This window comes from Sarcophilus harrisii, chromosome 5 (assembly GCF_902635505.1).
Source record: "Sarcophilus harrisii chromosome 5, mSarHar1.11, whole genome shotgun sequence".
NCBI lineage: Eukaryota > Metazoa > Chordata > Mammalia > Dasyuromorphia > Dasyuridae > Sarcophilus > Sarcophilus harrisii.
Genome location: NC_045430.1, coordinates 93,325,638 through 93,350,484, shown reverse-complemented (window position 1 = coordinate 93,350,484; position 24,847 = coordinate 93,325,638). Strand labels below are relative to the sequence as shown.

The 24,847-nt window shown below is 36.4% G+C and overlaps 1 protein-coding gene across 3 annotated transcripts; it reads left to right on the top strand.

The window, feature by feature from the left end:
• Positions 1-8,029: 8,029 nt before the first annotated feature.
• TMBIM6 (transmembrane BAX inhibitor motif containing 6) lies at positions 8,030-24,219 on the top strand. 3 transcript variants are annotated; one of them, XM_031937935.1, is made up of 10 exons: positions 8,030-8,053; positions 17,021-17,108; positions 17,607-17,715; positions 18,567-18,687; positions 19,397-19,445; positions 19,537-19,634; positions 19,838-19,917; positions 20,583-20,683; positions 21,111-21,186; positions 22,160-22,300. In XM_031937935.1, exons 2-10 carry the CDS (start codon positions 17,053-17,055, stop codon positions 22,181-22,183), a joined length of 714 nt encoding a protein of 237 aa, XP_031793795.1. In that variant the 5' UTR covers positions 8,030-8,053; positions 17,021-17,052; the 3' UTR covers positions 22,184-22,300. The 3 variants fall into 3 exon arrangements, with proteins under 3 accessions (XP_031793795.1, XP_003770911.1, XP_031793794.1); XM_003770863.3 differs by lacking the exon at positions 8,030-8,053 and adding an exon at positions 8,121-8,268 and having other exon boundaries at positions 22,160-24,219; XM_031937934.1 differs by lacking the exon at positions 8,030-8,053 and adding an exon at positions 8,852-8,970.
• Positions 24,220-24,847: the final 628 nt, after the last annotated feature.

The following is a 24,847-nucleotide window of genomic DNA, read 5'->3' as shown; positions in this document are numbered from 1 at the left end:
CATAAGTTTCAGGAAGTTATATGACCCACAAGAAATAGACAGGATTGCTGGTCATTGGTCAATGGTTACTTCCTTTGCAATCTATCCAATGAATTCAAATCTTTTGTTAGATAATTGATTCCCTGTTTCCGGGCCTGGGGTCATGCATCATGCTAGGAGATCGGTGTTCAGCTGATGTGCTTGGACCTCTCCAGCAAGAACCTGAATAAATGCTTCCTGTTTATATCTGAAGATGCCCTTAAACAATCAGTTTGAGTAAGGAAGTCTAGCAGTCCTTTTCCACACATCTTATTATTTTGCTTATATTTTTTCATTCTTTATATTTTGTTTTATTGTTTCTTGGTCTCTTCACTAGCTTCCTCTTGTCCAGTTCAGGTTTTGAAGGATTCATTTTCTTTTTTCTTTTCTTTTTTTTTTTAACGTATATATATTTTTAAATTTTTGTATATAGCTTTTTATGTACAAGATATATACATGGGTAATTTTTTTCAGCATTGACAATTGCCAAACCTTTTGTTCCAATTTTTCCCCTCCTTCACCTCACCCCCTCCCCCAGATAGCAGGTAGACCAAAACATGTTAAATATACTAATGTATATGTTAAATACAATATATGTATACATATCCATAGTTATTTTGATGCATAAGAAGAACCAGACTCTGAAATAATGTACAATTATCCTGTGAAGGAAATCAAAAATGCAAGCGGACAAAAACAGAGGGATTGGAAATGCTATATAGTGGTTCACACTCATTTCCCAGCGTTTTTTCACTGGGTATACCTGATTCTATTCATTATTGAACAAATGGAACTGATTTGGTTCATCTTATTGTTGAAGAGAGCCACGTCCATCAGAATTGATCATCATATAGTATTGTTGTTGAAGTATATAATGATCTCCTGGTCCTGCTCATTATACTCATCATCAGTTCATATAAGTCTCTGCAGGCCTTGTTGAAATCCTCCTGCTGATTATTTCTTACAGAACAATAATATTCCATAGCATTCATATACCACAATTTATTCAGCCATTCTCCAATTGATGGACATCCACCCAGTTTCTAGTTTCTGGCCACTACAAAGAGGGCTGCCACAAATATTCTTGCACATACAGGTCCTTTCCCCTTCTTTAAGATCTCTTTGGGATAGAAGCCCAGTAGTAACACTGCTGGATCAAAGGGTATGCACAGTCTGATAATTTTGGGGAACATAGTTCCAAATTGCACTCCAGAATGGCTTCGATGTATTCAGAATTCCACCAACAATGCATCAGTGTCCCAATTTTCCCACATCCCCTCCAACATTCAGCATTATCTTTTCCTGTCATCCTAGCCAATCTGACAGGTGTGTAGTGGTATCTCAGTTGTCTTAATCTGCATTTCTCTGATGAATAATGACTTGGAACATCTTTTCATATGGCTAGAAATAATTTCATTCATTTTTTTCATCATTTCATTTTCTTCATCTGAAAACTGCTCATATCTTTTGACCATTTATCAATTGGAAAATGGCTTGATTTCTTATAGATTCAATTATCTATATATTTTGGAAATGAGGCCTTTATGAGAACCTTTGACTATAAAAATGTTTTCTCAGCTTGTTTCCCTTCTAATCTTGTCTGCATTAGTTTTATTTGCACAAAAACTTTTCAATTTGATATAATCAAATTTTCTATTTTGTGATCAATAATTATCTCTAGTTCTTTGGTCACAAATTCCTTCCTCCTTCATAGGTCTGAGAGGTAAACGATCCTATGTTCTTCTAATTTATTTATAATCTCATTCTTTATGCCTAGATCATGAACCCATTTTGACCTTATCTTGGTGTACAATGTTAATTGTGGTTCAATGCCTAGTTTCTGCCATACTAAATTTCCAATTTTCCCAGCAGTTTTTGTCAAATAGTGAATTCTTATCCCAAAAGCTGGGGTCTTTGGCTTAGTCTTTAGTCAAACACTAGATTATTAAGGTAATTGACTATTTTGCCCTTTCAACCTAATCTATTCCACTGATCAACTAGTGTATTTCTTAGCCAATACCAAATGGTTTTGGAGACTGCTGCTTTATAATATAGTTTTAGATCTGGTACAGCTAGGCCACCTTCATTTGATTTTTCATTTTCATTAGTTCCCTTGAAAGTCTTGACTTTTTGTTCTTCCAGATGAATTTTGTTATTTTTCTAGGTTATTAAAATAGTTTTTTGGGAGTCTGATTGGTATAGCACTAAATAGATTACTTTAGGTAGTATTGTCATCTTTATTATATTTTCTCGACCTATTCAAGAACACATATTTTTCCAATTGGTTAAATCTGACTTAATTTGTGTGGAAAGTTTTTTGTAGTTTTGCTCATATAGTTCCTGACTTTCCCTTGGTTGATAGATTCCCAAATATTTTATACTATCAGTAGTTACTTTAAATGAAATTTCTCTTTGTAACTCTAACTATTGGATTTTGTTAGTGATATATAAGAATGCTAATGACTTATGTGGGTTTATTTTATATCCTGCAACTTTGCTAAAGGTGTGGGTTATTTTAGTATAATCTCTGGGGGGGGTCTCTTAAGTATACCATCATATCACCTGCAAAGAGTGATAATTTGTTTTCTTCATTACCTACTCTAATTCCTTTAATCTCTTTCTCAACTCTTATTGCCTAAACTAGCATTTCTAATACAATATTGAATAATAATGGTGATAGTGGGCAACCTTGTTTCACTCCTGATCTTATTGGGAATGGTTCCAGTTTATCCCCATTACATATGATGCTTAGTCATGGTTTTAAATAGATGCTACTGATTATTTTAAGGAAAAGTTCATTTATTTTTATACTCAAGTATTTTTAATAGGAATGGATGTTATCAAATGCTTTTTCTGCATCTATTAAGATGATCATATGGTTTTTGTTAATTTGGTTATTGATATGGTCAATTATGCTAATAGTTTTTCTGAAGGATTCATTTTCTTAAGCTTCTGGACCTCCTTTTCTAGTTGGTTGAATTTATTTTTACAATGTTATTTTTTAAGTTTTTCTTCATCTCTCCCATTTGATATTTAAAATCTTTTTTGAGTTTTTTTATGAATTCTTTTTGGGCAGATGACTAACATTGCTCCTTGTGTGTTTTTCCTATCTCATGGTTTTTTCCCTTTTGATCTGATTTTTTCTTGCAGCATGACAAAAATGGAAATATGTTTAGAAGAATTGCATGTTTAATCTATATCAGATTGGGGAGGGGGGTAAGGAGGAGAGAAAAGTTTGGAACATAAGCTTTTACAAAGGGGAATGTTGAAAACCAACTTTGCATGCATTTGCAAAAGTAAAATACTATTAAAATTAAAAAACACCACTACTCTTTGTGGTAGGAGAAGCTTTTTTTGCTCTATTTCCACAGTAACTTTCTATAGTTAGGTTCTTTTTCCTTTGCCTCTTTTTTTTTTTTTTTTTTTTTAATTTTATAGCAGATTGTTAGTGTAATCACTTCTAGTTCTAGGGTATGAGGGATTGTGCCTCTAGCCTTAGGTCCTTCTTCAGTTCTCCCCTCTGGCCTGGCATCCAAAACAAGAACTCCACTCTCTAATAAAGGCCCATAACCAGCAGTGTCCCTACCTTGTTGCTTCTGTACTCACTGAACGTGTGCTGGTTCCTTCTTGCCTAGGGCCAAGTCGCAGCAGCACAGCTAGGCTTGTGATCCTTTATCAGCAAAAATTCCCTCAGTCTTCTGCCCCTCAGATACCCAACTCCCTATACTGTCTGGACAATGAAAATTTCTGTTGTTAGAGCCAAGGTTACCTCTAAATCCACCTAGCCCCAAAGGTTCATACTTGTTTCAGTAGCACTATTTAGAGTTGTTTATACTTCATTCTGGGTTAAAGTTCTGGGATCCTGCTATCTTTTTTTTGTATTTTCTTCCTTTGTCTCAGGAGGACCATTGCTCTGACCTAACTATTTTTACAATTATAGTCTCCCTAAGGTGCTATTTTGTTTTGTTTGTGGGTGAAATCTAAAGAATTTGGAATTTATTTTTTACCTATTCAGCCATTTTTTCAGAATCCTCTCAGACTGATAAATTACCCTCCTCCATCCCCCTAGGCCTATCAATTTTTTTTTGTTAATAGTATTTTATTTTTTCTCTAGTTGCATGTCAAGAAAATATTTAGCATTCATTTTTAAATAGCTTTTTATTTTCAAAATACATGCAAATAGTTTTTAACATTCACACTTGCAAAACCTTGTATCCACAATTTTTCTCCCTTTTTTCCCTTCACCTCCTTCCCCTAGAAAGCAAGTAATCTAATATAAATTAAACACAGTATTCATTTTCACAAGTTTTGAGTTCCAAGTTTCTCTCCCACCTTCCCTTTCCCTCTTCTCTTCTGAAGATAGTAGATAGTTTGATATAGTTTATACATATGCTATCATGAAAAGCATATTTCCATATTGGTCATAGTTGTGAAAGAAGAAATAGATCAAAAGGAAAAAACCATGAGAAAGAATAAAACAAGTGAAAAAAATAAACTTTGATTTGTATTAGTTCTTTCTCTGGTTATGGGTAGCATTTTCCTTTGTAAGTCCTTTGTCTTAGATCATTGTATTGCTGAGAAGAGCCTAGTCAAACGTAGCTGATCGTCATACAATATTGCTGATATGTGTATCATGTTTTCCTGGTTCTGCTAATTTCACTTTACATCAGTTCATACAAGTCTTTCCAGGTTTTTCTGAAATTTGCACAATATAGTATTCTATTCCATTAATATATCACAGCTTATTTAGTCACTCCTCAATTGATGAGCATCCCCTCAATTTCCAATATTTTGTCATCACTAAACATGCTGCTATAAAAAATTTTGCACATTTATTTTTCCCTTTTTAATGATCACTTTGGGATACAGACCTAGTAATGATATAGTTGGATCAAAGATATGCACCATTTGATTCCCCTTGCAGCAAGGTTCCAAATTGCTCTCTAGAATGATTGTATCCATTCAAAACTCCACCAATAATGCTTTAGTTTCCCAATTTTCCGATCTTCTCTAACATTTGTTACTTTTCTTTTTTGTCATATTGGCCAATCAGATTGGTACCTCTAAAGAACAGGTCTAACGAGGTTACTACCCTGCTCAAGAAACTCCACTGGCTAGCTCTTGTTTTTAAATAAAATCTCTTGTGCATGACTTATTGTAATAGTTGGGTTTCAACATGCCCTTTTGGATTTATTGTACATTTCTCTCTCATGATCTCTTAAGTTCCAGAGAGTATTTGCATTTCCTATAGTCAACAATCAACCTTCTTTCTCTGTGCTTTTGTATAGGCAATCAGTTCCCAATTCCAAAGCTTTTAAAACTGGAGGTCACAACTCCATTTGAGGTCTAATAACTGAATGTGGGGGTCGTGAAATTATGATTTAGTAAATTTTGATTTATATATTTATTTTATATACCTACACGCTTGGGATCATAAAAATTTCTCAGACAAAAAGGGGTTGAAAATGGAAAACGTTGCCTTGTCCCATACCAAAAATACACTTTTTCCTCATCCCTGACTCATCCAATCCAAAGCTTCCTTTAAAGTTTAGTTCAAGTACTATTTCCTACTGGGATTCCAACATGATCACTATTCTCTCCCTGCAGTTACTTGAACCTGCTCTCCTGGAAATTACTTTTTATTTATTGGGGTAGTTTCTTTCTCCCCTCATATTATAGGAGTTCTTATATGTAATCACAATGTGATTACAATGTATTGCTAAATTTGGAACTATGCTCAAAAAGTTATCAAACTGTGCATACCCTTTGATCCAGCAGTGTTACTACTGGGCTTATATCCCAAAGAGATTATAAAGAAGGGAAAAGGGACCTGTATGTGCACGAATGTTTGTGGCAGCCCTGTTTGTAGTGGCCAGAAACTGGAAACTGAATGGATGCCCATCAGTTGGAGAATGGCTGAATAAATTGTGGTATATGAATATTATGGAATATTATTGTTCTGTAAGAAATGACCAACAGGATGATTTCAGAAAGGCCTGGAGAGACTTACACGAACTGATGCTGAGTGAAATGAGCAGGACCAGGAGATCATTATACTTCAACAACAATACTAGATGATGACCAGTTCTGATGGATCAGGCCATCCTCAGCAACGAGATCAACCAAATCATTTCTAATGGAGCAGTAATGAACTGAACTAGCTATGCCCAGAAAAAGAACTCTGGGAGATGACTAAAAACCATTACATTGAATTCCCAATCCCTATATTTATGCACACCTGCATTTTTGATTTCCTTCACAGGCTAATTGTACAATATTTCAGAGTCTGATTCTTTTTGTACAGCAAAATAACAGTTTGGTCATGTATACTTAATGTGTATCTAATTTATGCTTTAATGTATTTAACATCTACTGGTCATCCTGCCATCTGGGGGAGGGGGTGGGGGGTAAGAGGTGAAAAATTGGAACAAGAGGTTTGGCAATTGTTAATGCTGTAAAGTTACCCATGCATATAACCTGTAAATAAAAGGCTATTAAATTAAAAAAAAAAAAAAAAAAAAGAGAATGTGAGCTCTTTGAGATCAAGGTCTAATTTTGTCTTTCTTTGTATCCCAAGCATTTAGCGTAGTGCCTGGAACAGAGCTAGTGCTTGATTAGAGCTAAGTGACTAAGTGATTGACTGCTTAAATAAAAATTAAAACAAAACAAAACAAAACAATGTATTGCAAAAAGTAAGGAATATTGTATCACCTCCCAACAAATTTGAGAGGATTAAATGGTTTTGGCCGTTGAATGAAGAAGACTGGGACACACAGGAAAAATCTTGTGTTAGGTTAAGAGTAGGACTAGTTCTCTCAAAGAAAACAATTCTTTGAGTGGTGAAGGACTGACTCTGGAATGCTTTGTGGAAGCAGGTGAGACCTGTACCAGAGATCTGTAAAAAGGACCATCCCTGTTAAGAGTCATCAAAGTCATCAAAGAGACTGGTCAGTCCTAAGGGAAACAAAGCACCGAGGATGACTTCAGTTGTCAGCTCTTCAGGCTTCAGCAGCATTATCTTATTACAAACTTTTCAGCTATGCATGGCCTGAGACTGGGATCTGACAGAGGTGCTGCCTTCTTTACACAGGGATTTTTGCCCCAACATCTTTCTCTCCCTTCTGGAAAGATAAAATCTTTTCACTTGAAACTCAAAGACTAAAGATCGAGTTCTCCACTCCCAAATTATTTTCATCTCCACTCCTCACAAAGGCAGAATATAGAGTAATTAAAAAAAAACAAACAAAAAAAAACATTTATATGGCACTTGAGGATTTACAACTGGCTGGACATAGATCTCATTTAGTTCAATCTTCCAATGAGAAGAGTCGTATGCAAATAGCCTTTGAGCCCCTAGTTACATGCGTAGGCCCAGTTGTGGTCCACTCCCATCAGTACCCAGCCCGGCGACTGAACGCTAAGTAGAAACGCTTGAATCGGCATAACTATTGAAGTCTATCAGAACTACCTGTTCACTATTCCTGAATAAAGCTTCCTGGATTCGATACAACAACATCAAGGTGCTAGGTTATTGTTTCAGATAGAAAGGGGTGGGTAATTTTTAGTGAGTGACGTAATACCAGTCCCTGAGGAGTTTTTTGCCCTCCCCCTTTTTTTTTTTAAAAAGGGCCCGTTCTCATCTAGCAGGTGGGCGAGGCGTTGTTTGCCAGAGAGCCGATGGAGAAAGGCACAATGCACGCAGGAAACGTGAGAGGGAAAGCAAAGTGCTCCTTCTATCATCCGCCAGTCCTTGTTCACGCTCCCCAAAATGGAGGCATGTGCGAAATCTTTTAGGACAAGAACATTCCGACTCCGGGATTCTAATATTTCTATTTGCACGCAAATTCCTTTTGCTCTTGCGTATCGAATTACGGAGTTAGGCGCCACCAACACCATCACAACTGGAAGTTGCCCTACTATATGTTTGCTTGGTTAGAGGTGGCGTCAGTTGCAGCAGATCACTGAGGGCAAGGGGGCCGGAAGGCGTCGGAGGGCGGCAACTGCTTTTCACGACGATGATTGGCCGAAAACCCAGGTTTGATCTATAGGGGCACCGGCCAATAGGCGTCGACTAGCTCCGCCGTGTTTACGGAGGATCAGCCATTGGATAGGCAGGAGAGCGACTGAGGACCAATAGGGACTGGGGCCTGGCGGGAGGTAGGGGCGGAGAACTGGGTAAAAGGGGCTGGAGCTGAGCTGAGGATTAGTGACACTTCCGGCGTTGAGAGGAGTAGGTGGTGTGAGTGGCAGGTGAGAAAATGCGTCCTGACTGTGGTCTGAGAGGGAAGTAGAGATGCTTGGGGAGAAGCGAAGGCATCCACGGTGCAGTTGTTGGGTTTCGCTTTTAATCGGAGCGTTCTCGGTTCGCTGAGGGAGCTTACCTGTGCGGCCGGGAGGCCTACCCGGCCGTGCGGTTTCGGGGAGAAGACGAGGGAATTGCGCGTGCGCCGTTGAGTGGGGTAGAAATGGGGGAAGGGGAAGGAGGACGCGCCCCCTTCCCCCACACCCAGCCCATCCCCCTGGCTATCTCGCTGACTCGGGGCCCCTTCCTACTCTCTTCGCCCAGCCGATTCGGAGGAGGGGGAGAGGATTCCTTTTGGGTCCTCCCTTTGAGACGGGGCGCGGCCCTCTTGGTTGGTCGTAACTGAAAGCGAAACCAGGGATCCCGAGCCATCCCCTCTGGCACGGCGGCAGGGGGAGCTGGGGGGGGGGCGTGGGCGGTCCTGTGGGCCGAGGCCTAAGCTGGCCTCGGACGGCCTGGAGCTGTCCTGTCATGGTGGAGGAACGAGTGATGTCACATCCTCCTCTGTGACACTCGGGCTTCCTTGGTAACTTGGAAGCCCAACTGCAGAGGCGGGAGGTGGATAATAAATAGAAGACCGGGCCCTTGGCCCAGCGTCCCGGGGCCCAAAGGGCAGCCCCGACCTAGCAGAATTGGCTACCTTTGGACAGGTGAGAGGCCCCGACCTTCCCTTTCTTGTGCTTCCCAGCGTCCTGAGATCACCGTTTCAGGAGGGATTAGGGCGAAGGTTTAGCGACCATAAAGGGAGTGTGTTGTGTTGTCTTTTGTCACCCCACAGTGACCCATCCCCCATCCATTCTCCCCAACTCTTCAAAAGCTCTATTTGATATCTTACTTCAATTGAAATAGTGTAATTGCGATATTTAATCGAGCAGGGTAAGCGACTGTTTGAAACACAATTGTCCTTGATTTTAAAATAGAAAAAAACCTTTTCTGGTTATTTTTTGAAAGTTTGTTACTCGTCTTCTAACTATCTGAATTGTTAACTATTTCATAAGAAAGGTGGCCCACGCAGCCTTTGAAGCTAGAAACAGACTTATTTGAGGGTCACAGTGGAAAGCTTAAACTTTGGGGAGGGAAGGGGTCAAAAGTCCTGAATGTTGTTTACTTGTTTACCTATTTTACAAATTGGTAATAATAGCTATTATTATTTTTTTATTATTAATAACTATTAGGTATTAATACCTAATAATAATAATGTCTTCTTCAGAATTATTTTGAGCAAATCACTTCATATGCTACAAAGAACAGTATCAGTGTAAGCTTTTTGAACTTTTTGGAATATCAGACCTAGAGTCACAAAGACCTGAGTTCAAATTTGGCCAAAGATGATACTTAACTGTTTGGTCATTGGGCAAATCACTTAATCTCTATTTTCCAGCACTTAAAATGGGGATAATAATGGAACTTACCTCCCAGTCTTGTTATGAGGATCAAATGAGATAATGATTGTAAAGTGTTTAGCATAACACCTGGCAATAAGTACAATATAAGTCTTAGCTGATGTTATTTTTTTTCATGAATATTTCCCAATTATTTTACCATTTTCTTTTGTTGTAGACTTATTACCAGAGGTTCATGTTTACAATTTGCAAGATTCCTTAAATCTTTTGTTTTTTACATTACATTAAAATACATTCCTCACAGCACTAAAGTAGGTAACAAAAGAATTATCTTCATTCTACAGAAGAAAAAGTTTGAATTTGAGTGGTTCCTATGGACAGATAGCCAATTCAGCCCTTGAAAATGTAGTTTGTAACGCTAATCATTTTCATCCTGGATTGGAAACATGTCAGAGTACTGCTCTCTTTCTCTGTCCCCTTTCCTGTTGTGGTTGTTTTGCCATCTTCCATTAAAAGAAAACTAAAAAGGCAAAGTAGCTTGGTGTGATAGACCACCAGATATACTAATGTGCTTGTGGTAGAGCTATTTATTAATTAATTTAATAATTAGAATTATTATTCTAATGCAATGAACAGTTTCTAAAGTTATGCAAAATTTAATTAAATCATACCGCCCTTTTGACCCAACAAGATCACATGATGTTCCATATATAATATATATACACAAAAAATAAAAAATAAATAAATATACAAAAATACAAAAAAAAACTTATATGGTAACATGGCTTTTGAAGCACAGTGGATATTTAGCAGTTGAAGATTGGCGGAATAAATTGTTTCTGAATGTAATGTAATTTTATATCATAAGAAATGGTGATTGAAGAATTCAGAGAAAGTTAGGAAGAGTTGTATGAATTGATGCAAAACAAAGTAAACAGGACCAAGAAAACAATTTATGTAATGACCACAGTAAAGTAAATTAAAACAGTGTTAGAATGACTTCAGAACTTGGCATGAATTCAGAAGTCTGATAGTGAAACAAGCATGTTTTTTGGCAAAAGTAGTGGACAAAAAGGGCAAAATGAGATGTACATTTTTAGATACTGTCGCTGTATTATTAATTGGTTTTGCTTGATTGTACTTTTCTTGCAAGGGAAGATTCTTTTGGAATTAATGGGATCATTTGGAAATAACAATGATTTCCAATGACAATGACATGTGACTTGGAATCAGAAGAGACCAGGGTTCAAATCTTACAATTCCTTGGTGTCATTTCTTGTTTAGTATTACCTTGTTCATCTGTAGAACTTGGACAATTATTAATGTAATAAATATGATGATGTATGAAAAAAGTGCTTAGGAAACTTTAAACTTCCAGAGCTGGAAGGAAGCTAAATGTTAACTGTTAATAAAAGAGAAATGAATCGATATGTCAGTTCAAATTTTCCTGAAATTGTCAACAAGTTTTTTTTTATGTAGTTTTAGTTTAGATTCTCATTTATTGAAAAGTGTACGTTTAGGATATTAAACTGTTTATTTTCAAATAAGCATTGTTGTTTATCAGCTAAGACCCATTCTATTTTCTTTTTATCTATTGATATGACAGCCTATATCCCTACTGTGGAAGGAACCAAAAGAGTTTCACTTTATTTCATAAACCACTCAAGGGGATTATTCTCCCTCTGGGGAAAATTATTAGTTGTAGAAGTGATGCAGATTAATCATTGAAAAGTATACAGGAAAAATGAAAGGCTGGCCTATTGGTAGTAAAGGATGAGAGGACAGTTGGCAACTTAGTGTAGTGGATAGAGAGCTGGGGAAAAATCTGGATTCAAGTCCCATTTGTTAACTTTGGCTCCTGATTCTGAGTATAAATCACTAATCCTTCACTGTTCCAGGCGACTCTTGAGATTATAAATTGCGGAGGTGTTGATCTGCTTTGGTAGATCAACTTGTACTGATAAAATCATGGGTCTATCAATAAACATCTATTAAGAACCTCCTAATTGTCAGTCAAATTCATATATGATGTGAATTTTAAAATTCCATTTTCAACAGACATAATTATTCTTTCTCTGAAAATTTTTCTCTTCTATTTACAGTATGGTAGAAAATATGATGAAAGTGGGTGAAAGTCAGTTTTGTGACAATATCTTAGTTACTTTTGTGATCCCTTTCCCTCCTAGCTTTTAAATTTTTATGTGCAATTTTTTCTTTATAAGCTAATGTCTAGAAGATGAGGTGAGAGAAGAATTGTTTAATCTATAATTATAGCACACCCTTTGAAGGTAGATATCCTGAGTGGTCAGCTTCAGTAAAAATAGCCCTGGTGCTCCAGAGTCCATATACAATATGCTTGCTTTAAGTCCAATGTCTGGTGTAAACTGCTGTTCAGGCTCCCCCGCCCCAAAGAGTTTGAATAAATTAAGCTTTTAGGAGTGTTCTTGTGTAAACCAGAACATTGACTGGCCTAAATTGGCTTCTGAGTGAGAGTGGAGATGTGGGTGTGAAGAGTGGTGGTGAGGGTACCTGGACCAGTTATATTACTGGTCATAGAATCCTCAGAGCGGTTCTGGCTCTTTGCTTTAAGAAATTTTGAATTTAGTTTGTTATTCTTTGGTAGGGCAGTGGTTATTGTGGGTGTTAATTTTTTTTTTTTTTTTTTTTTGGTGTTAATTTTAAATTCCCTTTTTTATATACTTTGACAAACATCAAAAAACTTGAGCATTTCTCACACAAAGAACAGAAAAAGATTGGCATATGAAACCAAATTTAATATTATAGTTATTGTTAAGGGGGAGATCAGTTAATGATTGGAATTAGTTGAAAGAATTTATTGAGAAAGATGCTCATTCAACTTAGGTTCCTTCCCCAGAGGATGTTGGTTTGGGGTCAGCCTTGTGCATTTGACCATATTTGAGCTCAACAGAACCTGGAGCAGTTGCAAATTGTCCTTGATCTGAGGACACATTGGTTTCTTGGTTGATTAAGGGACTTCACAGTTTGTCCTGATAGCTAACCTATAATGACCAAAGGCCTGAACTGAAATGGATTCATTCCTTAGTCTGAAGCAGAACTCCACTATAATTGTCCTATAAATAAGCTGCATTCTTAAAAAGAGGTGGCTAGGTAGCATTGAGTTCTCAACTCTTAGATTCTTTAGTAACTCATTCACACTTTGTTACAGAAAGTATAGTATATGTCATGATTATTGGAATAAATACCCTTGAAGTAGTAGTAATTATAAAAGTCCTCTAGAAGTCAGCTAGTCCTATACTTTAAAAAAAAAATACACTTGAAGAAGCCACATATTGTTACTCTTATAAATAATATAATATGATATAATATCTTACATATTATATAATGTTGAATATGCAAATGAGGTCTACAATATTCTTTTTAAAAGTGTTTATAGAAACAGTTTCAATAAAAATACAAGTGGCTTCATAACATTGAATGTAAATAAAATTTAATTATTAATACTAATACATATTTATTATTACTACTACATATTAACACTAATACAAAGAAATTGTGAAAAATAAAAACTCAAAAAATTTCCCACTATAAATTCCATTCTTTGTATTTTTGAGGACATAGCTCTTTTAGTTGCCAATTTATTTTCCTAATGTTTGGTTGCACCAGGGTTTAAAGTGACTGCATTATCAACCTTATCAATACATCCCAATTGTGAAATTATTGTGAAAATATTTACTCATTTTGTTGGCTTTGGGAATCACTAAATGTACATATACACAGGTTGGCTCCTGCTTTCTCTCTTAGTTTCTTCAAAAGAAAGGTTTCTTTTTAAAAAACAAAACATAATTTGATCATGTAGGCAGTCCTGTCATTACTCATCATTATTGCCTATTTGAGCGGTTACTGTAAATGGATAATTTGTTTATGGCACCTAGGATCTCTTGGGATCTTCCCGTCATTGTTAGACATTTGGAGTAAGACTATATAACAAATTCATTTGGAAAAGACAACCATAAAACAATATAGTATGCTACTTAATTTCAACAGTTTTACTGTGAAAGAGAAGATTTATAAATCTTAAAGTAGCCAAATACGCATGTAAGTAATTAGTATTAAAATTTTACATTGCAATTTTTGTTTTTCTTCCCAGGTTATTTTTACCTTCTGAATCCAATTCTTCCTGTGCAACAAGAGAACTGCTCAGTTCTGCACACATATATTGTCTCTAGGATATACAATAACATATTTAACATGTATTAGACTGCTTGCCATCTAGGGGAGGGAAGGCAAAAATCTGAACTGAAGTGAGTGCAAGAGATAATGTAAAAAATTATCCATGCATATGTACTGTCAATAAAAAGTTATAATTGTTTTTTAAAAAATTACATTGCAAGACAAATGAGTGGGGAAGGCACACAGAACAATGTAACAAAAGTTTTAACTTTTTTCATCTAAATTTTACTAGCAGAAAGAAACCTACATAATTCACAAAATGCTTCAGTAGAATTTTGGGAGATTGTATATATATTTAGAATAGTCCCTAACAAATTTCAGGGTTCTTGTATCTCATAAGGATGAAGGTCATAAAGTGAAATTATAAACTTTAGAGAAATTTGGAAGAATTTTTCACTTGAGTTTGGAACCATGCTTTGTTAAATAAGAGGTTCATAGATTTCCTAAATGGCTGGTGAAATCCTAAAAAACTAATTTAATTGTATGGCTGGTGAAATCCTAAAAAACTAATTTAATTGTTTTTACCATTGGAAAGACTATATATACATGTTATGTTGTTGAGCATTTGACAATATTTTTTGCCTTATGTTCCTTTCATTACGGATTTTTCTTTGACAAAATGTTCTAGAATTATAGTGTCTTCTGAGATTAATAGTAGATTACTCTTTAGAACCAGCCTCTCTCAAGAGTTCAGCTGTATCTAAGGCAAGAACTGTTAGTTGTAATCCTCTGTGGTTTGGAGTTGAAAAATTATTAACCTTGATGGATTATGACTGACTGGTGATGAATGAATAAAATCTTTCTTACTTAAAACCATCCCATAATGAGTTCCTTTGCCATTTTCTCATCTTAAGTATTACATGACTACTTGTTTTTGAATGGTGGTCTTTCAATCATAAGGCTAAAATTATTCCTTTCTACTTGGGAGCTTTCCTGTCCCTCCAGTTCCCCTTTTGAGACATAAATGATTTAGTCTGAACCAGAGTTTACAACAGTGATCATTAAATATTGAGTCCAATATTCCATCAGAAGAACTAAACTAAACTAAAAGTTTTTTAAAAAAAGAGTTGATTTTGTTAAGAAGATAGTGGTATAGTGAATAGAGAGCTGGCCTAGAAGCCAGGAAGATCTATTCAAGGCCCACCTTTGACACATTTTGATTGTCTGATCTTAGATAAGTCACTTAATTTATTAGTGTTCTAAACAACTCTTTAAGACCAAAAGTTACAGACTTAAGTACCTTCCTTGGCACCACAATTTCCCTCACCTGAGAGTTGTCTATACCAATTAAATCACCGGTCTGGTCCCTGTTGGAATAGATTTGGAACAAACTAGGTAACTTGCTCCATTGAAATTTTGAAGGGAGTCTAGGTGTTTTCAGTCTAGGTGTTTCAGATTTCTAAAGAAATCAGGCTGAGTCTAAAGTTGTACACTAGAAATTGTTTCGTCTCAAGAAGAAATTCCTGCTTACCATGGCTCTTTTTTTTCCCATGACACTCTGTGTTATAGATCTAAGGGGCCACATAAAGTAGTTCACTAGAATTTTGATTTTTTTTTTTCCTCCCCTTGTAAAGTATACCTTGAAACTGGAAACAAAAAATAATCTCCCTTAAATTAGGAATTTGCATCGAAACTATAATACATGGTTTTGGAAGCTGCTTCAGAATCCTTCTAAGTTCTGTCTAGGGATATCATTAAGAGAATTAATGACACTTTCCAGATGCTGGATTATGCCATCCTGTAAAAGAGCTCCTCAGGGAACTTGCTCATCATGGTTATGGAAGGTTATGGTTAGCTTGCAACAGCCTGCAATAATTGCACCATCTAGATCAAGAAAACCCAAAGTCCCATGACTTAGAGTTGAGAGCAACAGCGTTAGTAGACTCAGCAGCTAGCAGTACCTCCAACTCTCAAGGATTTTGATCATACAAAAACATTAAGGTGGGTAGAGATAAGCAGAACAAAAGGGGGGGAAGGAAACTAGAAGTTAGTGATTGTGCTTTGTGCCCTGCACAAAACACTGCTGACTTGTTACCAGGAGTCCGCAGAACTGATGTGAATGTTTACTGAGTGTTCTCCTTTCTTCTTGTTTCAAAAGCCTTTTATTAAGGGAAACGTTGGCCCAAATCTTGGTTAGTGACTTTGTACTTTTAACACTAGTTGCCTTAAATTGTGTTTGCGGTATTCCTAGGTGTTAATCAAAATATATATGAAATACATTTCGTCTTATATTCTTTATACATTTTTATATTTTTATAAACATGTTTGCATATGTGTTTTTACTTAATAGAGATTTTAAAACTGAAAGGAGTCTTAAAGGTCATTTAGATTAATTACTTTTATAGATGAAAATGTTCAAGGTCACATACATAGAAAGGGATTTGTAGGAGCTGAGGCTTGATAATCCCCCAAGCCATATGACTCCAAACTAGTACTTTTTTCATCTGCCTTAAATTGAGTCAAATTTGGGAGACTTGAAAATTAATGTGAGGTGAACGATTCATTAGTATAGTTTAGATTCAATAATGAATATTACCTGTTTTGAGGGCTGAATTATAAAGTATATTTAAAGCTGAAGAGCCAGATTTCATGGAATTAAAAATCCCAGGTGGTGTTTTTTATTGCAATAATGTGTTAGACCTGTTAGCTTGGAAATGCTCCAGTTAGTAATTATGTTTCCTTCCTAAGTATATACTTTGATTTTGGAGGAGGAACATGTGGATTTCTTTCTTCCTGTGACATTTTTGTAATTTTTCATATTAGAGTTGAGAAATCATTGCACCTTCAAATGAATGAGTTGATTTGAAATCTATAAATGTTGAAAGTGTATGTGTAGCATACACTGAAGAATAGAAGTGATAATTCATTGTTTAGATTATCATTGGTATTCTTTTTGAGTTTTTCAGGTTCACTATATCCTTCCCCTCAAATTCTCTAGCCACCTGGAAAAAAAATGGCAGAAACATTTTTATATTCCAAGAATTAACTTTAAATCACTGACAGAATTTCCTGGAACAATTTATTGTTCTTTTGAAAAATCAGTGGATTATTCTTTGAGAAAGTATTAAGTGATGTATCCATGTCTTATGTATCTTTGTATTCTTTAAACTTAATTTTGTCTTTTGCTCCTCTTTTGGCCTTTCAGAGTGAAGGCTGTGTCCTACAGACTCCGGCACCATGAACATGTTTGATCGGAAGATCAACTTTGATGCGCTCTTAAAATTTTCACACATGTAAGTGTTTTAATAACCTTGATGCTTTTATATATATATTTATATGTATATATAAACATCTATACTTATTTGTTTGTTAACTTCCATGTGCATGGCTAACAGACAAACTAGTAAATCTTTTCAGGAATCAGAAGACCCAAGATCCCCCTAGCATTGTTGCATAATATTAGAAAGCTTTTAACTATTTTTTAGCTTTGATGCTCCCATAATTTGTATATCATAGATAACCAGATTTTCAGGTATTATATGATTTGCCTTTTCCCAACACATTTGTCATTGCTGTTATCCATTTTTAAGAACATTATTTTGAAATGTCTTGATATGTTTTTTTCCTGATAACAGTTAGAAATACTTGTGTTATGACTTTTAGAATATAAAGGATTTTTACATTTAGGGGAAGTAGACTGATTTTTCAAGATTTCCTCTCCTTTTTGATTTATTGATTCATGAGTGGCCATAGTTCCTAGAGTGACAACTGTTATTTTTGTTATCATTTAGCACACCTTCTACACAGCAGCACCTGAAGAAGGTCTATGCCAGCTTTGCTCTCTGCATGTTTGTGGCAGCTGCAGGGGCCTATGTCCATGTGGTTACCCATTTCATTCAGGTAAAAACAATTGACTCACTTAATTCCTTTATAATTTAAGGAACTTGCTTAATGCAGATCTCAAGGTATTTCAAGCAGATATCAAAACCAGAATGCCTTGACTCTTTAGCAAAGAATGCTTTGCTGTTCCTATCTTAAGATAGCTACTTGCTGAGATTCTCTTTAATATGTAGCCTTTTTGTTCTGTTTCTTCTTTCTCCCACCTGTACTTTCTCTGCTCAAGACATCACATGGTGAAGTAATAGAACATTTGAGTTGTAGATATAGAGATAAGGTAAAAGCCAGTTGGTGCCAGGCAAGAATCCAGGATTTAGAATTAGGAGGCTTAACTTAGAAATCTAGGTCCGAGTTATGGTGTTCTCATGAGTAAAATGAAGATAACTTTCTATTTAACTTAACAGGTCTCTTGTGAGGAAGGATTTTAGAAGTGTCATAAGATTTCTATATGTAAATTATAATTAATAATGAATTTGCTGTAGCTTAGTTCTGTGTTTGATAGGAAAATGCAAAGTAATAAGATTATTATATCTTACCACAAATGAGCAGAAATTTCCACATTGTCAGGAGTTTTGTAAAAAATGTCCTATAAATTCTTGTTGTGTTCTAGGAATAATAGTTTTCAGGGCAAGGTTCTTGAACAGCCTCACCTCTGAGAAAGAATATTTTCCATTTATCCTTGGAGAGAGCCAGTAAAAGCTGGGAAAAGAAAGAGTTGGAAACGACAAAGGGCAGATTCTATAGGCTCTTCCTACTTGGGCATTTATTTCAAGAATACATGAGTATCTTAATTCTATGAGCATTTGGACTCTTCTGGACCTTCAAGTACTTAATTGTCTGTTTGATTCTGATAGGCTGGCTTGCTCTCAGCCTTGGGTTCTTTGGGATTGATGATATGGCTGATGGCAACACCACACAGTCATGAAACTGAGCAGAAGAGACTGGGCCTTCTGGCTGGATTTGCTTTCCTTACAGGTAAGTGCTGAATTCAGCCTGAGAAGATATATTTTTAATATCCCATTAAAATGTTAAAGTGCTCTGTGTTTATTCTATTCCCTCCATGAATGATCTAGAGCCAGGATATGATTGTTGCCATTCATAAGAACAAGCTCTAACGAAAACTAGCCAGCCATTTTTGCTACAGAGAAAAAAGTCCAAAGTTCTACTCCTAGTTTCTACCACTTAATAGCTAAGTGATTATAAGCAAATTATTTAACCCTTCTGTATCCATGTACTTATTCACAAAATGGGGCCAGTTATGTCTTAATTCATAGGATTTTTTCCAAGATCGAATGAGATAGGAGAAACATTTTTTTTTATTATAAAATGATAAATGACTGAGAGTTATCATGCCTCATACTTAGTTTACCTTCTTATGAGCCCTATTCAAATATTTTAAAGACTTATATGTAACTCCAAGTTATTTGGAAGTCAGTCTGTGTCTAGTCAAATCAGTCCCCCAAATACATTATTGAAAAAAAATCTAACCAAGGAAGTGAGAGGTAAGTCTTTAAGGAATTAGTATTTCTTAGTTAATGTTGAAGGTTTCTTCCAGTGGTCTAAAATCATAAATAAATGTATACATTTTTGGTATATTTCCTAGTAGGAATTATCCCTGTGGGTAAGAGGCACCTTTTCAATAACTGATGGTTAATAATGGATTGTGGGGTGTTTATTTTTTTAGGAGTTGGTTTGGGCCCTGCCTTGGACTTATGCATTGCCATCAACCCCAGGTAAATGACATTGGAATTTTTTAGAATCTGTTAGCCTTTATATGCCCACTAACAATCTGGCCATCTTCAATATCACCCTTTTCTTTTGTAGCATCATTCCCACCTCCTTCCTTGGCACAGCAATGATTTTCAGCTGCTTCACCTTGAGTGCACTCTATGCTAGGCGTCGCAGTTACCTCTTCCTGGGAGGTAAGGAGAAACTAAAAAAAGGAGTTTTTCCCTTACTCTGTATTGAAGCCTCATTAAGACAATGCCCCTCCCCCCCTACTTTTTCACTTGAAGATTCTTAATTGGGTTTGACTCAGAGTCTGTCTTGTGTTTTCCCTGTTGTTGTAAAAAGGAGAGGATATTCTGGCTTTTCTCAAAAGTAAGTTTCATACCACCTGTTGTAGGTATCTTGATGTCAGCTATGAGCCTGATGCTGTTTTCCTCCCTTGGGAACCTCTTCTTTGGATCTTACTGGCTCTTCCAGGTAAATCATTTACATGTGAAATGAAATTACTGAATATTATCATTTTGTCTTTGAACTCTGAGAGGTTTTAGGAACAATATAGTATTAGTTTATTTTCAATAAAAGACAATAGGCTTTTCAAACTATAATCCCTATTATAAACTCTTTTTAGAGCAGAGAGTACTGTTTTTATTTTTGTCTTCATCCTAGTCCCAGAGGCATTGCTGTGGCATTTAAGTATTTAATTTTAATTGAAATATATCTTTATGAGATGACCCTACTTAACATCACCAGCATAATTCCCTTTAAGTTAAATATTTTTAGAGATTCAAAGAATTTTTTGAATGCTGGAATTGTAAGGGCCTTAGGAATAAATCAGCTATTCTTTTATTTCATTGATCTAATTAAGTTTACAAAATTATGCCCCCAAAAGATCATGATCTATTTTGCAGATTTCTGTGCCTCTTGATGTTGGCATTTGTTAGAAATATTAGCATTTCTTAGTTACTGTTCCAGTGGTCTAAAATCATAAATAAGTCCACATGCTTTAGGAAAAGCTTCAGTAGTACATATCATTTTAGATAAAGAATTTCTAAATTCTCTTATCTTTCTCTCTTTTTAAAAGTGTCTTCAATTCAGCACATATCGCTTGCATGATAACCTTGTTCCTATTCCTTTTCCATTAGGCAAATCTGTATGTGGGACTGGTGGTCATGTGTGGCTTTGTCCTTTTTGATACTCAACTCATAATTGAAAAAGCTGAAAATGGAGATAAGGATTACATCTGGTAAGTGTGAGAACATTAACTTGTCATTTTAATTAATATAAGACGTGAGGGGAATGATTGACATTCGTTTTGTATGTCCTTTCCCTTCTCTAAGAGGATCTTGACTCTTTGAATGGCCTTAAATCTAACCTGGCTTTCATCTGGTTTAGAATATGTCAAATCCTCAAAGTAGTACTGACTTTTCACAACTGAATTAGAACTGGAAGTATAGAAGAAGGAATAATTAACATGGATCAAGCCTTATATACTCATGGCATATTGCCCAGCTTTTAGTCATCCCTTAAGATGCCAGAATATTAGTTAACTGGTAGAGCATCTTAGAAACTGAGGCCTATGAAGAAAAGGGATTCCAGATTGTTTTGTTGTTTGGTCTTTGGGGTGACACAGAATACTGTATTGACTTCTTGGCCTGGTTTCTCTCTCCCAGGCATTGTGTTGACCTCTTCCTGGATTTTGTCACCCTCTTCCGGAAACTCATGATGATCTTAGCAATGAACGAAAAGGTAAGTCCACTCTGTTGTCCAAGACTTAAAACAAAATGCTCTAAGATACCTAAATAAGATATCACCCTATTTACATCTTACAAACTTTTATTTTGAAAGTATTCATTACAGGCCAATGGGTAGTGCTGGAAAGGTATTTTATTATGTGTGGGAGATGAACCAGATGGTAGAAAAGAGGCATTTTCTAAGAATGATAGCCTGAAGGCTGAACAGAAAGTGTACATTTCAGTAGCAGGAAATGAAAGTTCAGACATGAAAATTGTAATGTTTGTGAAAATAGTTCTTTAGAAAATGTGTTAGCAGAACATTTGCTAGTGAATGAGAATAAGTAATGGAGGACCAGCCCCATACAAACTTCCTATCAGTCAGCAATTTATATCAAATATATTCTGAAAAATATGACAATGGAATAGATTTAGCAAGTGAAGGAATGCCTGTTCTGTCCACCATTCTGGGTAATGAGATGCAATTGAACAAGACTTGAAGTAACCTTAGAAAGACATAACAAGTAGGCCTTGTCCTATACTTGAGCTTTTTTTAAAGTTTGTACAAAAGGAACATGACCAAGAAGCTGAGATTTTTATCAGTAATCGGTGCTGCTCTGATGGCATCATGCTCAGAGAGGCACAGTCACATTGTAACTTGTCCTCAGAGGACTTCATGTCCTTTGTGTTAGACTAAGTCAGTTTCATTAGACTGACTGTCCTGTATTAGAAAATCAGATTTGTACTGGAGTATGAACTCTTGAACTTTTTCTGATCTTTTTTCTAAAATATCACTACTATTAAGGTTATCAAGATTTTTCTTTTCTAATTGAATATTAAACAAACACTTGGAGTACATGTTACCTCTCCATTTGGTGGTTATCTTTCCTGATACTTTCAGATGCATGAAGGAAGGTTGGTGGCTTAATTAATTCTGCATAAGTTTTGGAAATATAGTTTGGATTGACCCTGTGATTCTTTCCTTTTAGGACAAGAAGAAAGAGAAGAAGTAAGACAGCTGTTCAGCCTTCCCCTCTTTGGCTCCCTTCCCTCATCCTCTCATTTCCTCTTTGCACACATTACAGGTGGCGTGTTCTGTGATAATGAAAAGCATCAGAAAAGCTTTTGTACTTTGTGGTTTTCTCTGTTTTGAGTTTTTTTAATCAGAAAACTGATTAGCAGATTCTTATTTGGAGTTTGGCTTCATGTTCCCTGGGATTCCGTATTCCTTTGTCCTTCGGCAGTCAGTCCCTGGTATGTGAAGAGTAACTGCAACCAAGCAGAAGGAGCAAGTTTCAGGATTCTTCTTGATGGCAGTACTTTATTGGTGGATATGAATTTTTAATTTGCAAAGCCTTCTCTTCTCATTTAACATTATTTGGGTTTAATAACCGTTCCTGTGGGTGGGAAAGACAAGCAATATGTGTTTTAGCAAGTTGAATAGAAGCTTCCTTGGAGAATAGAGATTTCTGAAAGCCATAGATCCTATGTTCTATTTGGACTTGAACCTCTGCCAGTTCCTCAAAGAGATTTGCAAATAAAGTGAACTGGTCTTTCTACTTCAGAAGAAGCTTTGTGGAAGGCACTGTACCTCCTCTGAGCCTTGTTGAGTCACTGCCAATCTGGCAGACACACCATCTTGCCCACGCCCCATATTCTCAAGAAATCCTGGTTGGTGGATGTTCCCCTAATTCCTTCCCTGGTCCTATTTCAGGGAACCTCCCCACTAAAATCCATCAGAGTAGGAGAGTTTTCAGTATGTATGGATATAAATAATAGTTACTGGGACAACTACAAAACTACAAAAGAAACCTTATGCATGTTGAAGTGGGATAATGTTTAATTCTCTAAACTTCCCCCTAGATTCTTCCTCTCGGAAGTATAACTCGGTCTTAGTTGCTGAGTAGCTCTCTGAGTTGACTCATTAGTGTCCAAAAAATCTTGGAGTTAGGGCCCCAAGAAGGGCTAAGATCCATAGTGAGCTCTATGGGATTGTTTCTGCTAGCACACCTCCAAATACCTCTGTGGGCTAGAATATGGTAGGCTCTTTGACTCCCAGGTAAGGGCTGCTGTGATTACTTAATAGGCAGACCTGTACGTTCCATGCCATCTAGTCCATTCCCCAGCTGAATATCTGTAAGCAGTGTGTTGGAAGTCAGCAGATAAAATTTTGGCAGATGATTGCTAGCTCTTGTTCTGTTGCCTGTCTTATAGACGGGATGGCAACCTTTTCCCATGCAGGCATTGCTCACCTGACCAAACCCTTAACCCTGTGCTACTTTACCTTAGTTGCAAGTATGTGGAGAAAGCTAATAGAACCACATGCCAATGACCACATTTTCAACCAGAGTCAGATGGCATACAAATGAAGATGGCAACCCAAATGACTCTAAGAATAGTTGTGAGGCTGTACTGCAGGAGGGATGGAATTACTTTAAGCTTATTGCCAGCAGCCTTCTGTTATTTTGGCTCTCCTTTCCCCTTGCCAGTACTGTTTGACAGTACTTCTGCTGGGATTATAAGTTTGGTCTCTTGTAGCACAGTACTGCTTTGTTTCTGGGGAAGCATCTGCTCCTCGACCCTGTGGCATTCAGGATAGCTCTGTCTCCTGTAGATTGTTGACCTTTGATTGAGTAGTTGTCTCTGATCCCAGGGTGCCAGACCTAGTAGGACTATTTATCCCTGATGTATCCCCCAGCAGCCTTTTGTCCACATATTTGATGTTGCTCTGTCCTTGCTGAGAATTTGACTGTGTTAATGTCTCCTGAAGCCAAATTCCACCTTTTGTGCTTTTTGCTTGGGATAAAAGTTTTTCTTTAGAAACAGTGCCAAGAATGACAAGAAAAAAATTCTTCTTTTAAAGAGAATGCCTAACAGGTTTTTAATACAGTAATCACTGTAACTATCACTTTCTTTTCTAGTTTCTTGGTTTTCAGCTCAGGCTGCATTCTATAACTCATACTGTGAAGACAGGTGTTTTTGATTCAGAAATATATGAAATCTACAAAGTCTTAATTTGTAAAAAATAAAGAAAAAATCCTTAATCTGTCTTGGTGCTTTGTGTGTGTGTGTGTGTGTGTGTGTGTGTGTGTGTGTGTGTGTGTGTATATATATATATATATATTTGAGATATTGGGGTATTGTTTAACAAAGGATAGGCTCTCGACTCCCTGTCTTTCCTAGCTAGGTGTTGGGCTCCTGTGTCCTGGTGGCCTGATAGAAGGAAGTTTTCCCTTTGGGAGAAACTTTCTCATGAACCCAGGTTCTCTCCAGCACCCACAAATAAGAGGGGGGGACAGTTCATTATTATTAACTAACATTTTAATTTTTATACTAGAACTCTAAGAGATCATTGGTTTAGGACACTGCCAGTACATAATGCATCTGCTCTGCAACTTAGAACCATAACTGAAGCATTGTGGCAAAGGAACTTGCCTCCTGTCACACAGTGTATCCAATGACTACTTAACCTAATGCACTTTAGAAGTGCAAGATACTTTACACTTATTAACTTCATTTGAATCTTACAACAGTCCTATGAGATAATGTGCTAAAGATGCTGCTACCCAAGTCTAAAAGGGAAGCAGTTGTCTAAGCTTTTCGTTTTTTTCCTCCAATACTTGCTTACATTAAATACTTCTTCTCTCACTGTACCCAGAAAGGTGTTTCCTGTGGAT